This window comes from Medicago sativa, chromosome 4, assembly GCF_051527215.1.
Source record: "Medicago sativa cultivar Bolivia chromosome 4, Bolivia_mono, whole genome shotgun sequence".
Taxonomy (NCBI): domain Eukaryota; kingdom Viridiplantae; phylum Streptophyta; class Magnoliopsida; order Fabales; family Fabaceae; genus Medicago; species Medicago sativa.
In genome coordinates this window covers 49375812-49392660 of record NC_140752.1, presented here as the reverse complement: position 1 = coordinate 49392660, position 16849 = coordinate 49375812, and the positions used below count along the sequence as shown (strand labels likewise).

The 16849-nt window shown below is 38.8% G+C and overlaps 1 protein-coding gene and 1 pseudogene across 1 annotated transcript; one reads left to right on the top strand and one right to left on the bottom strand.

Moving 5' to 3' along the window:
• Positions 1 to 2214: 2214 nt before the first annotated feature.
• Positions 2215 to 16144, bottom strand: LOC146929555 (uncharacterized; annotated as a pseudogene).
• LOC146929556 (uncharacterized) lies at positions 6165 to 12382 on the top strand. Its single transcript, XM_085701418.1, has 2 exons — positions 6165 to 10736; positions 11958 to 12382. Exon 1 carries the CDS (start codon positions 7178 to 7180, stop codon positions 8153 to 8155), a length of 978 nt encoding a protein of 325 aa, XP_085557544.1. The 5' UTR covers positions 6165 to 7177; the 3' UTR covers positions 8156 to 10736; positions 11958 to 12382.
• Positions 16145 to 16849: the final 705 nt, after the last annotated feature.

The window sequence follows — 16849 nt, the reverse complement described above, 5'->3', positions numbered from 1 at the left end:
GTGAGGAAATCTTAGAGAGAAAGGAGGGAGTGGAGGAAGAAAATGAGAAACCCTATGTACCTCCACCCCCTACAAACCTCCGATCCCATTCCCTCAGAGACTTGCTAAGTCAAAGAGTGAGGGTCAGTTTAAGAAATTCATGGAGCTCTTGAAGAAGCTCCACGTAAATATCCCTTTCACAGAAGCAATTACTCAAATGCCCTCTTATGCCAAGTTTCTAAAAATAAAGGCATGCATTCCTACAGTTTCTAAAAAAGGAACAGGAACTGAAGAAGTTATAAACACAAGCGCAAAAATAAAAAGGTGAAGTCATTGGAATGTTACCTGTTACGATGAATGGATTGGACTCGAAGTAGAAAGTTGAAGGACTGGAAAGATTTCGCCTTTGAGAAACTCTGGGGAAAACTTCTAACTCTCTGAGAAAATGAAACGAAGTGGTATCCCAAACAACGTTTGGGCTATTTATACTCGTTTCGTAAGCCACTCAAAAGTCGCGACTTTCTATCCAATACAGCCCTTCACATACAACTCTACTTCCCTCTAGCATTCCTACGATCCAGATTTGATCAAACCATTCATCAGAGGTCCCTGATCTTTCGTAGCAGTTCATGGAACATCAGGATTGAATCAACGGTTTTGATGACACCTCGAAAACACAAACCGAGAACACTCTACAGACTATAGGTACTCAAGTACTACAATAGCCTTGACACATGTCATACAGAAGCCAAAGGTCATGTCTCTTCAGTTTTTCCCTCGAAACGGGGGCATTAATTGCGGAATGACATTCGACCAAACCCTCAGGCGAGGGAATCTTTCCGTCTAATCTTACATGCCGAACATCAGGATGCCGAACATAATTCATCAAAACTGGCGAATTCACTCAGGTATAGGGCGAATGGGGCTAGAGAAAAACGAGTATGCTCGCTTAACTCTCTTCACGCTCTAGACCGTCCTCGCATGCTACCCCCTGGGTCAACTAAGTCCCCAAGTCTGGCGAGCAGGACTCTCTTTACCCTCCAACGGGAAAAATGCTCGACAACAAACATCTTCTGGGGGTCGGTCGAAAACGATCAAGCGCCCGCACTTAAGTCATCACTCTTAGTCAAGAGCAACGACCTGGGGGGCTACTGTTCTGGATCGGCCAAAAGGATCTTTGGCCCATTACTTAGGCCCAATACAATCCAAAGCCCAAACTCCATGTTTGGCAGCATTACTTGCGACGCCCCCCCTCTCCACGAGGGGGTGCACGGAGCGAACAAACTCCAACGTCTCTATGTATATTTTGCACGTTCCCACAATAAACTCTCTGGCGGTTACAATTCCCATGATTTCGTAACCGCCAGAGCCAGGTGTGCCACCACAACGGATCTGCATCCCTCCACCTCTATAAATAGGGGACTCAATGCAGTCCCCAAGGTAGAATCTTTCCTTCGTCTAAAACCTTCACTCTCTGAATCTCTATTGACTTGAGCGTCATAGTGCCTGCAGGTACACACCCCCCATCCGCTCCAAGAAGCATTCCAACACATACTACCACCGTAGCAACCACCGCATTCAGAGCACCGACAATCACCTTCTGGTCAGGTACGATCAGAAAGGATGGTTATGAGGTAGTCTTTCACAGAATTTGTTTCTCATCTCGGACATATTTCTTATCCTTTCATCAACACTAGGGTTCATAGGCTCATAGGAAATGTTTTTAGCAGGCTTTTTGTGGAGTTTGGTGGATGATGATAAGGCTTTATGTAAGTTTTCATATACTTTGTTCAAAGGAACATCATCCATGTCTGAAGAAGATGTTTGGGAGGTTGATTGAGAGGATGTGGAGGTTGAATAAGATTCTACCACTATAACATCATTAATATGTAGAGAATCGGGATTACCTTTATCAGCTTCTGGAGCAGCTGCTTCTGAACCAGCAGCTTCATCCTTCTGACCAGCAATCATCAGTAGACTTCCAGCTTCTGAAGTCACCAAATCTTGTACTTCTTCAGTAGCCTTAACCACTTGTTATGCACTAACTCCAGCATCTTCCCTTGCTATGCTTGATACAGGGACTTCCATTCCTTTTGCAAGCTCCCTTATCTTTTCAAGTGCAGCAGCATCCAAAGTTTTCTTCTTCTTTACCTCTCTTGTGACTATATCAGTAGCAGCTGCAATCTGCTCTTCATCTTCAGCCACATATGCTGCTAACTTCAACTTCCCGATAGCTTACTTTCTCTTCTTCTTTGGGATAGAAGGTTGATCAGGAGTAGTTTGAGAAGTTGCAGCAGCTTTACCACTTCTGGTTCTCTTGTTCAGAACCGTATCAGCATCAAGGTCCTGAACTTCTTCTTGAATGGTTGGTACAGCAAGACCAACTACATTCACTTTAGAAGGATCCTTCTCCTTCTTTGCTTTCTTGGCCTTCTTTGCAGGTTGTTCAGGAGCATCTTCCAAATACTCATCTTTAGTGAGTGCTTTCCTCTTGGTCTTCCTGCTCCTTGCTACAGGAAAAGCACTACCATACATGGTTTTAGGAAAATCTTCCAGCCTGATCCTCTTTCTAGTTGTTGCAAAGTGGTCTTTGATGTAGTTCATCTGAACTTCAAGAGGATCTTTCTTGCAGATTGGAGGAAAGTTTTCCATCAGGTTGGACATAGCATCAGATTCATGTAGATCTGTGTTGAGCTTTGTATAGACCTCCTTCTTAATCAGGTTCATGTTCCTGAGAGTTCTTCCATTGATGACCTTGCCAGTTTCAGTGTCAAGTTGCTCATCAGTGAAGAAGTTGACATTGCTGATAGCTTTCAGGATCCCTCCTTGATGAAGAATCTCTGAAATAAGCCTACCATAGGGAACCCAGCATCTTCTGATATCCTGGATTTCCCTGAGCTCTTTGATCATATGCTTAAATATGTACTTGGGCACATTAGCTTTTTCCTTCATGATAAAGAAATGAAGGAAAATCCTGTGCTCCAAGGAGGGTTGATCACTACCACCATCTTTTGGTAGGAGGTTCTCATTTTGTATCTTCAGAAGCATCTTCTTCTCCATGCTTAAGTCACAGTGAGCACCTTTTTTTGTGTTGTTGAACATTGACTTATTTACCACTTCATTCCATTGGTTAGTCTTGCTGTTACCTATCCCACCTTTGTAACTTCCTTCAGAAGGTCTTCTGAGAACAAAGGAGATAATTTCTTCTGAGATGAAGACAGGGATGCCCATGATGCTTGACCTGATTTCAGTGCATCTGAATGGTTCCAGATGTAACGCCCTCTTTGTTATTTAATTATTTTTCTTGAGATAGAGTCGAATTATATGATTTATTTAAATTATGTGATATGTTGGTATTTTATTGAGTGGCTTTATTTTATTATTTATTATAATATATTTAGTGGAAGAATATATTTAGTGCAGAAATATAATTATTAGAATAAGTAGATTTGGGGGCTGAAATAGAAAGAAGAGAGTTATTGGGCCTAATCAGATTTAAGAAGAGTAATTAGTAATATAAATAGAGGAGAGATTAGGTTGAAAGATTAATATATGAAAAAACAAGGATTTGGAGAAAACAAGGTTTAGAGAGAAGAGAAGAGAAGAGTCAGAGAAGGAGAAGTCTGTAGACCTTGCTGCTAATCAATCTAAGGTAAGGGTGGGACTAACCTTCTTTAATCATAAGTATATGGTTCTGAAATAGGGTTTAACATGTTTGTTGTTGTTTTATTTTGATGATTAGAGAAGTTAGGGTTTGAAAAAGGGTTTTGAATTGCAATTCAATTGATGAATTAAGCTCAGTTGATGATTTATGTTATGTTATTGTTGATTTGTGGTTGAATTCCTGATTATGAGTTGTGGTTGTTGATGATTGTTGTTGTTGATGTCATATTATCAATTGGGTATGAATTATGTTGAGTTGTTGTTGTTGATTGTGATGATTTTGAATGAATGTGAAGTTTGAATAATATAAGTGGATTTTCCTGATTATTTTCATCTCTAGACCGAATTTTGATATGAAAACTGTTATTGATCGGTGCGGAATTGGTCTTAGGTGTAAACAAGAAAGTTGTAGGTATGGATGTTATCTTTCTTATGTCATTGGTCTGACATCAAAACGATTTATAAAACTTGAGTTATGGTCAAATTATTGCACGTAGGTCACAGCGAAATTGCACAGTGACAGCATTCTCTGTTTCATGTTTTTGCATTTTGTTCATATGTTTCTGTTTTGAATATGTCTTTGGTATAAACATGAAAGTTGTTGATAATTGCGACTGATAACACGCAAAACACACTATTTAAATAGTTTAATTTTTATTTATTTTAGGGTCGTGTCTTGTGTTTTGCATGTTTTCTGGCTAGTATTTTGTTATGTTTCAGGTAACGAGGGTGTTAAAAGTAAAAGAATCAAGAAGGAGGTGAAAAGAGCAACTTAAGCTAGTACGGTCAGCCCATCACCATGGCTAATGACATCATGCTGATGTCACACCCAATTCAGATCAAGCCAAGAAAGAACGCGTTCAGCAACAACGCTTCCGAGTCTCTCTGGAGAGTTATCAGTTTCAATCCTAATCTTCACTCCACAACTTTAGGCTCAAGCAAAGATGATTTGGTTGCAATTTCAAGCAATAAAAAGAAATGCTACTCATCAGAAAAAGGCTTCACGTTGTTTAGCTCTAGTTTTACGATACATCACTAGTTTTTAGTTTCATTTCATTATTTCTTTTAAAACATTTGGCTACGAGAGATATAAGAATTCTATTCTGAAGCATGTTTTCTTTGGAATCGCAAGCTTAGTTTCTTTAGCATACCCTTCTTTTCAATAAAAGCTACCGTGCCTTTAAATTTTCATTCCCATAATTTTATCCCAATTCCCTTTATTTCAAGTGCTGCTCCTTATTATTCCAATCCCAATTACTCTGTGTGCTGCGCATATCTACTTTAATGGAGAATTGTTATTGCCATATTATCCATATATTTTCATTGCTTGAATTACTGTTCGGTTTCAATTCCATTTAATAATTGCTTGCTGCCTGCTACCTGGTGCCGTACTCTATATATATATATATATATATATATATATATATATATATATATATATTTCTCCATTTACTTGGGTACTATATATTTCTGTTTGGCTAATGTAGGTACAAGCACCTCACGTGTTTGTGCCTAATTATTGTTATTTGTTTGTTTAGTTCATTGTTTTGCAGTACGGTTCTTATATTAGCAGTCTACATCAAATTGTTCGAGGGAATTTATACTCAATTAAAGTTTCCAGATTTTTACAGGTAATTCATTTCCTTTTAGCATGAATCAATTAACAGTTTGTATGTTTAATATAATTATGCGCTAGTAGTTTCATTTGAGTCCGAAACGAGGTTCCGTCGTACCGACGAAACTCATGTAAATTACGCGTTTCTTCTAGTGTAACGAGAATTTAAATAAATTGTTTTGAAAAATTCTGTTTTGCAATTATTAAAAGTCTACTACGAAAGTAGAGACACAGAGATATCGTTTAAGCATCGAAAGAGCGAAAACGATATCCGACATAGAAAAATATCAAGTTTTTAATCGAAAAGGTTAAAGCGAAAGCATTTCTTTTCTTTTAATTAAGAGTTTATTGAATTTAGAAAAAGGAATTTTTAGGCCTGTAATTATATGCTACGGAAGTAGGTGTTTTACACGTCTAAAAATTCCGACAACGTGTTGCGAAAGCAAACGTTGTCTCTTGTTCGATAAATTCTACAACAAGTTTTAATTCTCTCGTTACCATTTAATTGGCGCAACAATTTGCTTGAGTGACGAAAGTTGACGGTAACCGTCGTTTTGGCCTCTACTCATTTATTAATTAATTAAAACTCAATTTTATTCTGCATAGATTCCAAAATATTTTGATCTCGCCTTAGATAAACACAGTAACAGCGAACTTCGGTAGTTGTTAAATTGGTCTCTGTGGATACGATACTTTTTATACTAAAACCGACATAGTCGTACACTTGCGGCCCTGTCAAGTTTTTGGCGCCGTTTGCTGAGGCTTGGGGCCTGATCGAGGATATGGCCCAGAACCATTACCAATGGGGGAGCGAACCCGCTCTAGCTTAAAAAGGCCAGCACAAGGCAGGGATGTACGAGGTTAGCAGTTTTGACCATCACTCCACCTGCCCCCGTGGCCGCTGTGGCCCCTAACTGTGAGATTTGCGGTACACCTAGACACACTCCTACTGAGTGTCATCTGTTAGTCGGTACGGACCAGGCAAACTACGCGCATGGGAACCCATTCGGGCAAAGAAATCCTAATTTCCCATATAAAAATAGCAATCCCACCTATGCGCAAAATCTTGCACCCATTGCACCCCCCTGGTTTCCAAGGTCAAAGAGGAGCCCCTGTTGCTCCTGTAAAGTCTAACCTGGAGCTAATGATGGAAAACTTCGTCATGGCTCAATCCCAATAGAACAAGGAGTTCCTGAATCAAAACATTCACACGAATGAAATGATTAAGCAGCTTGCATCTAAGATTGACACGTTGGCCACCCACAACAAGATGTTGGAAACGCAAATTGCACAAGTGGCCCAACAACGAGCAGCTGCACCTTCAGGAACTTTCCCTGCGCAACCTTAACCTAACCCAAAAGGGGAGCTGAATGTCGTTACCTTGCGTAGTGGAAAAGAGTTAGAGAACCCTAGTGAGAGGGAAGGAGCTGAGAAAGAATCGGTGCCTGCTGAAAGTGAGGAAATCTTAGAGAGAAAGGAGGGAGTGGAGGAAGAAAATGAGAAACCCTATGTACCTCCACCCCCTACAAACCTCCGATCCCATTCCCTCAGAGACTTGCTAAGTCAAAGAGTGAGGGTCAGTTTAAGAAATTCATGGAGCTCTTGAAGAAGCTCCACGTAAATATCCCTTTCACAGAAGCAATTACTCAAATGCCCTCTTATGCCAAGTTTCTAAAAGAAATTTTGACAAATAAGAGAAAAATCGATGACGATGATACAGTAGCACTCACCGAAGAGTGTAGCACTATCATCCGGAATAAGATGCCTCCCAAATTGAAAGATCCAGGGAGTTTTTCAATTCCTTGTGTTATTGGCAACTACGTCATCGATAAAGCTCTCTGTGATTTGGGTGCTAGTGTGAGTCTTATGCCCCTTTCCATCTACGAGTGACTCAACCTTGGAGAGCTAAAACCGACCAGGATGTCTCTACAACTGGCTGATCGATCTATCAAGTACCCGGTAGGAATACTGGAAGATGTACCGTTGAGAATCGGCCAGTTGTACATTCCCACCGACTTTGTGGTAATGGACATCACTGAAGACTCGTCTATCCCAATCCTCTTAGGCAGACCTTTCCTAGCTACGGCTGGTGCCATCATAGATGTAAAGAAAGGAAAACTTACCTTTGAGGTCGGGGATGAAAAGATTGAGTTCATCTTGTCTAAATTCATGAAAAACCCTTCCATTAACGACACGACTTGCTTAGTTGATATAATTGATGAATGCATTAAGGAGCATGCGTCAGGACTACCTCCCACTGACGGAATGGATGAGTCCTTAGCTGAAACTGAGGTAGAAGAGGAAAGTCCCCATCAAAAAGAATTGGATGTAAATCTGGTTTATCAAAATGAATGCCTGACCCTTCTTCCTGCTCCGACTCAAGAGCAGCCGAAAGTCGAAATGAAAGAGTTACCTAAAAACCTTAGGTATGAATTTCTAGGACCTAACCGACCAGTCATTGTGAGTGCCGACTTAGGAGAGGATGAAACTGAGAAATTACTTGATGTATTAAGAAAATACCCGGAAGCTATAGGGTACTCAATTGATGACCTCAAAGGTATTAGCCCTTCAATTTGTATGCATAAAATTTTACTTGAAGAGGGCTACAAACCCTCTAGAGAACATCAAAGAAGGCTGAACCCGAACATGAGTGAGGTTGTTAAAAAAGAAGTACTAAAGCTTCTAGATGCAGGGGTGATATACCCCATCTCTGACAGCAAGTGGGTGAGTCCAGTTCATGTAGTACCAAAGAAAGGAGGGATGATAGTGGTGAAGAATGAAAAGGGAGAGTATGTGGCCACACATACAACCACTGGATGGCGTATGTGTATAGACTACAGGAAATTGAACAAGGCCACAAGGAAAGACCACTTCCCTCTCCCATTTTTGCTATCTTGATGGTTACTCAGGATTCTTTCAGATCCCTATCCACCTGAGTGACCAAGAAAAGACAACCTTCACATGCCCTTATGGAACATTTGCCTATCGGCGAATGCCTTTCGGGCTATGCAATGCGCCCGCCACCTTTCAGAGATCCATGATGGCAATCTTTGGAGATTTCCTAGAGGACATTATGGAAGTCTTTATGGATGACTTTTCATTATGCGGGCTAAGCTTTGACGGTTGTCTGAGTAATTTGGAGAAAGTTCTGGAGAGATGTGTAAAAGTCAACGTAGTGCTAAACTGGGAAAAATGCCATTTCATGGTAAAGGAAGGCATAGTCCTCGGACACGTAGTGTCAGAACGAGGAATAGAGGTTGACAAAGCAAAGATTGAAGTGATTGAGAGGCTAACACCTCCCACCACAGTGAAAGAAGTCCGAAGCTTTCTGGGTCACGCTAGTTTTTACCGGTGTTTCATTAAGGACTTCTCTAAGATAACTAAGCCTCTTACAGGCTTGCTCATGAAGGACGTGGAGTTTATCTTTGATGAACAATGCCTTGAGTCTTTCCACAAGCTCAAGCAAGCACTAATCTCTGCACCTATAATGCAACCTCCATATTGGAGTCTTCCCTTTGAGATTATGTGCGATGCGAGCGATTATGCAGTAGGTGCTGTCTTAGGACAACGGAAGGATAAAAAGATGCATGCAATCTATTAGGCCAGCAGAACCTTAGATGAAGCTCAAATAAATTATGCTACTACTGAGAAAGAGCTTCTGGCCATTGTCTACGCTACTGACAAATTTTGATCTTACTTGGTAGGTTCGAAAATTATTGTCTACACTGACCATGCATCCATAAGGTATCTGCTGAGCAAGAAAGACACAAAGCCTAGGTTGATTCGATGGATTCTACTACTACAAGAGTTTGATCTTGAGATTCGTGATAAAAAAGGAACAGAGAATGTGGTAGCAGACCATTTGTCTAGGTTGAGTGACCTCAAACGAGAGGAGTTACCTTTAGATGACTCTTTCCCTAATGATAGGCTGATAGCGTCCGTAAAGACTGTGGCACCCTGGTATGCTGACTTTGTCAACTACCTTGCCGCTGGGGTCCTACCCTCAGACATGGACTATCAGTGGAAGAAAAAGTTCTTCAATGATCTAAGGCAATATTACTGGGATGAGCCCCTCCTTTTCAAGCGAGGCGCAGACGGTATCTTCCATCGTTGCATTCCAGAGGAAGAGGTCGAGTGTCCTTACCCATTGTCATGCGTCCCCCTATGGTGGGCATGCCAGCACGTCCAAAACGGCCTACAAGATCCTCCAAGCAGGACTTTACTGGCCTAATATCTTTAAGGATGTCCACGCGTTCGTTGCGAGATGTGACCAGTGCCAGCGCACCGGGAACATCTCCAAAAGGCATGAGATGCCACTTAAGAACATCCTAGAGGTCGAAATCTTCGATGTGTGGGGCATTGACTTCATGGGACCCTTCCCGTCCTCCATGGGAAACCAATACATACTCGTCGCAGTGGACTATGTGTCAAAATGGATCGAGGCCATCGCCTCTCCTACCAATTATACACGAGTTGTGATTAAAATGTTTAAGAAAATAATCTTCCCTAGATTTGGAGTCCCAAGGCTGGTCATAAGTGATGGTGGATCTCACTTTATCTCGAGGCAATTTGAAAATTTGCTTCAGAAGTATGGAGTGAAGCACAGAGTCGCAACCTCGTATCATCCACAAACAAGCGGCCAAGTGGAAGTCTCTAACCGAGAAATTAAGTCCATCCTTGAGAAAACTATCTCAACTTCTAGGAAGGATTGGGCTGCCAAACTTGATGATGCACTTTGGGCTTATAGAACTGCCTACAAGACGCCTATTGGGACTACACCTTTCAAACTAGTCTATGGGAAGTCTTGCCATCTTCCGGTGGAACTTGAGCATAAAGCCTATTGGGCTATTAAAGCCCTTAACATGGATTACAAAGCCGCCGGGGGAAAAAAGGTATTAGAGTTGAATGAATTAGAAGAGCTAAGATTAGACGCCTATGATAATGCCAAGATTTACAAAGAAAGAACAAAAAAATGGCATGATAGGCGCATAATCAGGAGTGAATTTAGAGAGGGGGAGCTTGTATTACTGTTTAACTCCAGGTTGAAATTATTCCCTGGAAAGCTCCGCTCTCGTTGGTCCGGGCCGTTTCAAGTGAAAAAAGTAACGCCGTCTGGCGCAGTCGAAGTGTGGAGTGAATCCACCGGCCCATTTACTGTGAATGGCCAGAGGTTAAAACATTACACCTCTGGAGAGGATGTTGAGAAAGGCGTTCGTTACGCCTTGACAAAACCCTGAAAGCTGAGTAAGGCGTCGAGCTACCGACGTTAAATGAAGCGCTGCGTGGGAGGCAACCCACAGTTTTTATTTATTGACTTTATTTTTATGTTTACTTTTTTTAAGAAATAAAAAGATCAGTCAGAGTTGGCAAGGATAGGTGGCATGTCCCAAAGGCAAGAAAAAAAAAATTGCAAGGATATATGGATGATCCAGCATCATGGGATGCCCCCAGATGACCCAGACGACGATTGATCTACTAGGTAGTGTCTTTCCTTTTATTTTATTTTTATTTATTTCCATTGAGGTCAATGTCAGTTTTAAGTGTGGTGGAGGAATTTCCCACCTTAACAGTTTAAGTCGTAATTATCGAGTTGAAAAAATGTGTAGTTTTTGCTTTGTTGTCTAATTCTCCCGTTTTATGAACCAATAAAATTTCAAAAATAAAAAATAAATAAATAAATTTAAGTCTGAGTTCGATGATGACTTTATGCATGTAAACACCCTTTCCCTTTTTAAGTTTCACTTAACTCATATCATGTTTCAATGTGAAAATTCTCTTTTTGAGAAAAGCACAAAGTTGCAGTCTTTGAGTAAGTGTATGAGTAGGTATTTTAAGAAGCACGTTCTAACTTTAATGGTAACTTAGACCCTTAAAAGTCTTCAGAGTAAAAGTAGTATAAGTTTGTGTGGGAAATAATGTGCTTTATTGTTATAAATTGTTAAACTAAAATGGGGCGGGAGAATGGCACCAACATGTGGAGGAAAGGACATTATCTTTCTGACTTCCTAAATGTGGTGGTGACTCCCTAAATTGAGCTTAAGTTCCAAATCCCTCAAAAGAGGAAATAAATTCATCAAAGCTAGGGGGAAAGGACACCCTCTCCAAAAAGACTTCCTACGCGGAGATGATAAAATTTTTGCAGCACTACTTAGGGTGATTTTGAATTTAGGAGGAAAGGACACCCTCTCCATAAAGACTTCCTATGAGGATAGATAGCCCCTAAGCAATCTGCAGCCCCTTGTGCTTAAATTGTTAATTTGATTCTAACTAAATTTCCATCTCTCTTATATGAAATGAAGAAAGGACTTTTCTCGGTTGATTTACTGTTGAAGTTAGAACCTGTTTTCCTCATAATACCTCTTACACAGGCGCAATAAAAAGCTGGACTCCACACACACACTCACTTGAACCTGTTGTAGGGTTGATGTGATCCTTGAAAAGTGTTTAGGTTGTGATAAGTGCATCCTGAGAACAAAGCCTTGAAAAATAAAAATGCAATTGATTTTTAGTTCATTCTGTTTTTTTTCTGTATTATGTTGTTGTCGTCCATTGCTTTTTGCTTGAGGACAAGCAATGGTTCAAGTGTGGGGGAGTTTGATAACACGCAAAACACACTATTTAAATAGTTTAATTTTTATTTATTTTAGGGTTGTGTCTTGTGTTTTGCATGTTTTCTGGCTAGTATTTTGTTATGTTTCAGGTAACGAGGGTGTTAAAAGTAAAAGAATCAAGAAGGAGGTGAAAAGAGCAACTTAAGCTAGTACGGTCAGCCCATCACCATGGCTAATGACATCATGCTGATGTCACACCCAATTCAGATCATGCCAAGAAAGATCAGCAACAACAACGCTTCCGAGTCTCTCTGGAGACTTATCAGTTTCAATCCTAATCTTCACTCCACAACTTTAGGCTCAAGCAAAGATGATTTGGTTGCAATTTCAAGCAATAAAAAGAGATGCTACTCATCAGAAAAAGGCTTCACGTTGTTTAGCTCTAGTTTTATGATTCATCACTAGTTTTTAGTTTCATTTCATTATTTCTTTTAAAACATTTGGCTACGAGAGATATAAGAATTCTATTCTGAAGTATGTTTTCTTTGGAATCGCAAGCTTAGTTTCTTTAGCATACCCTTCTTTTCAATAAAAGCTACCGTGCCTTTAAATTTTCATTCCCATAATTTTATCCCAATTCCCTTTATTTCAAGTGCTGCTACTTATTATTCCAATCCCAATTACTCCGTGTGCTGCGCATATCTACTTTAATGGAGAATTGTTATTGCCATATTATCCATATATTTTCATTGCTTGAATTACTGTTCGGTTTCAATTCCATTTAATAATTGCTTGCTGCCTGCTACCTGGTGCCGTACTATATATATATATATATATATATATATATATATATATATATATATATAGAGTATATGAGGGTGTATCAAATGAGAGGAGTGTTTATTGTGAGAGATGAGAGGAGCTTTTATTGGCCATTGGATCAAAATGGAGGGCTAAGATTAAATTGTATGGTTTAAATGATGACTCACGTGAGTGCTCTTTACCAAAATCAGATCTGCTTCACCTTCTTTCCCTACTCTTCATTTGGAACAACCGTTCAACTCCAGCACCAAATGAATGATTTGATTCAGATTTGTTGTTTGAAATACAACACATATTTTCTTTCTTCTTTTTTGTTCTTTTTATTCACATACATTAATCCTTGGGTTCATACCAAATTCGTTGTCGCATGTGTTGTGCTGGCTCTTCCTTTTTCTACATTCCTTTAACAGACCCATAAATCATTGATGAAGAAAAAACAGCTAAAATTAAAAGGGACCGATTAATCTTCTATTAAGAAACAAACTGCGACCCATTAATCACCAAAAATTCAATGATTCCTTCCCCCATGAATTATTGATGAAGAAAAGAAATCCAAAAATTAAGATACTCGTTAATCTCTATGAAAAAGAAAACTAGAATCGATCAAAAAACCCATTAAGCGAGAGGAGGAGAATAAAAGAAAGAATATGAGTTTCATAAAAAAAATTGAATGGGGTTGTTGATCTGAAGCAAAAAGGGTGAAAAACTTCATTCATTTTGTTTCCAAACGAGAAATCTATGGTCAGATTCATGCCTACTTTAAATTTCATCATCCAATAGTTATAATCAATTTTATCGGCGTTATGGTTGGGAGAAAGTGGTTTGGAATGATATCATTCATGGTGTTAAAATGAGCAGGAACAAGAAGTCAATAGCATGAAGTTAAGGAGAGAGAAAAAATGGCAACTATAACACCAGGCGAGAGAGAGAGAAGACGCACAGGATGAAGGTGCTGAAAAACTAGGCTGCAATTATTGAAATTAGATCCCATGGTAAAGATTGATCTAAGGGCTATGATTTAACCCTCTCACCTCTCACATTAAAAGCCCTCTCACTTGATACACCCTCTATATATATATATATATATATATATATATATATATATATATATATATATATATATATATTTCTCCATTTACTTGGGTACTATATATTTCTGTTTGGCTAATGTAGGTACAAGCACCTCACGTGTTTGTGCCTAATTATTGTTATTTGTTTGTTTAGTTCATTGTTTTGCAGTACGGTTCTTATATTAGCAGTCTACATCAAATTGTTCGAGGGAATTTATACTCAATTAAAGTTTCCAGATTTTTATAGGTAATTCATTTCCTTTTAGCATGAATCAATTAATAGTTTGTATGTTTAATATAATTATGCGCGAGTAGTTTCATTTGAGTTTGAAACGAGGTTCCGTCGTACCGACGAAACTCATGTAAATTACGCGTTTCTTCTAGTGTAACGAGAATTTAAATAAATTGTTTTGAAAAATTCTGTTTTGCAATTGTTAAAAGTCTACTACGAAAGTAGAGACACAGAGATATCGTTTACGCATCGAAAGAGCGAAAATGATATCCGACATAGAAAAATATCAAGTTTTTAATCGAAAAGGTTAAAGCGAAAGCATTTCTTTTCTTTTCATTAAGAGTTTATTGAATTTAGAAAAAGGAATTTTTAGGCCTGTAATTATACGCTTTGAAAGTAGGTGTTTTACACGTCTAAAAATTCCGACAACGTGTTGCGAAAGCAAACGTTGTCTCTTGTTTGATAAATTCTACAAGAAGTTTTATTTCTCTCGTTACCATTTAATTGGCGCAACAATTTGCTTGAGTGACGGAAGTTGACGGTAACCGTCGTTTTGGCCTCTACTCATTTATTAATTAATTAAAACTCAATTTTATTATGCATAGATTCCAAAATATTTTGATCTCGCCTTAGATAAACACAGTAACAGCGAACTTTGGTAGTTGTTAAATTGGTCTCTGTGGATACGATACTTTTTATACTAAAACCGACATAGTCATACACTTGCGGCCCTGTCAGCGATATCTTTCCAGTAGCCTTGGTTTGACATGAAAATATGTTATGTATAATTTATTAATTTATTATGTTTTTACAAAGATGCATGATGAATTGTTGATGTTTAATACGATGTTATATGATGTCTTAGTTGTTGAGTTGTTAAGATGTTAAGATGTCAAGTTGTTGAGTTGTGAAGATGTTAAGATGTTAAGATGCCAAGTTGTTGAGTTGTCAAGATGTTCGGATGTTAAGATGTCAAGTTGTTGAGTCTATTCATACAAACAATGAGGGCTTAAGCCTTGGAGCATTTTTCTCAATAGCGACGACGGCTCAAGCCCTGGAGCCTTGTGCTCAAAAGTGACGAGGGCTCAAGCCCTGGGAGCCTTTTATGCTCAATAGAGACGAGGGCTTATGCTCTGAATGGTACCACATGCATGATGTCTTAGTTGTTGTTGCATTGTCGAAGTTAAAGAGTTGTTGTTGCATCGTCCTTGATGTCTATTCGAAGTTGTGGATGTCGTAGTTGATCTATTGTCGTTGTTGCCAAGTTATCAATTAATTAAGGAGTTGAATTAAGAAGTATTATGATGAAGTAACATAGTTAAATAAGTGTTATTTATGTTGTTAAATTCTGCGGATGAATTATATGCTTATTATTATTGAATGTGAAATCTCACCCCTTCCACTTGGAAATTGTTGCCTTACATGGGTAACTTACAGGTGACCAAGAATAGTTGCAGTCTTGAGTAGTCTCTGCCGTGTCGTCTTAGGTTGCTCTGATACGTAACGGGATGGGGATATTGCTTGTTTCCATGTGTTACGTATTTGCCATGAACGATGTTATTTTATCATGAAGAATGTTATTTGTCAAGAATTATGTTTGATTATGAATTATGTTGAAGAACCTTTGATTTGAATTTTAATAAGTTGAATGATGTTGAGGCCATAGTGCCATTATGATGAATTAATTAAGATGTTTTATTTTCCGCTGCAAAGTAATTGAAATATTGACAGGTGCTGTTGAATAAATAGTGACTTTATCCTATTCGAATTTGTTAAAGAAGTGTGACATCCTGTTTTAAGTTGAATACTCTGATTTATTATTGAAATTTTTATATGTTGGGAAAACGAGGTGTTACACAAGACCCATTTCTTACCTTGTTTTTCCTTTCAGAGAAGGATCAATCAGTACCTTCTCTGTTTCTTCCAACTTAGCAGCATTCCTGTCATAGACATGCGCTCTTACCCAGAAATGCCTAACCAATGTCTTGTATGTTGGGCCATTCAACATCTTGAAGTACTCCATGAGACCTTGTACTTTGTAGTAACTTCTGATGTCACATCCATGATGTGCTAAAGAAATGAAGTCCACCGGATTCTCAGTTTGAATCATAAGATCCCATTCTTCTAGGGACATGGTCCTTCCTTTGATTTCATAGGCAGGTGCTTCTTGCATGCTTGATGACGTTTCTGGAACTGAACTTGAGGACGCCATTGATGTTGAAGAAAGTTTTTAGGGTTCTAGGGTTTTTGATTGAAGAAGATAAACTTACTTCGCAGAGAACAGAGTGAAAAGAGGAAAGTGTAGGTTGTGAAGTGAGTAGTGTGTGATTTGTCTGAGTGTTTTGAGTAAAAACGTTTGCAATTAAGAAGGGGACAAACAAACACAGCATTAATGACATAGGGGGCGCGAGATAGTACATTCAAAGCTAAAAATCATCATTGTCCTCTTACGTTATACACCAGTACATATAAGCCACGTCAGAGTTTCTCAGAGTAACTGCCAAGTTAGTGGGACAAGTGTTACTAAAAAGTAACTTCCAACGTTTCCACTAACTCTGCTATTCAGGAGCACAAAACCCAGCTTCTGGAGTTCAGATGCTGATGTCATCTTCAAAAGCACATTTTCCTCAGAACCTCAATAAAGAGCTTCTGATGGACCATAGCTTCTGAACAACTTCAGGATCTAAATTCCTATTCAGGAGCAAGCAAATTTTAATCAGACACAAAGTGCATGTTCAAATTTTTCTTTATAAAATCAAATTTTTCCACAGTTAAAGGCTTAGTAAATATATCATCCCATTGATGTTCAGTATCAATGAATTGTATATCAAAAATTCCTTTTTGAACATAGTCTCTAATAAAGTGGTGTTTGATTTCAATATGCTTGGCTCTTGAATGTAAAATAGGATTCTTTGAC

Coding starts and splice junctions, on each gene's coding strand:
- LOC146929556 (XM_085701418.1), top strand. CDS start 7,178: ATGTCTCTACAACTGGCTGATCGATCTATCAAGTACCCGGTAGGAATA.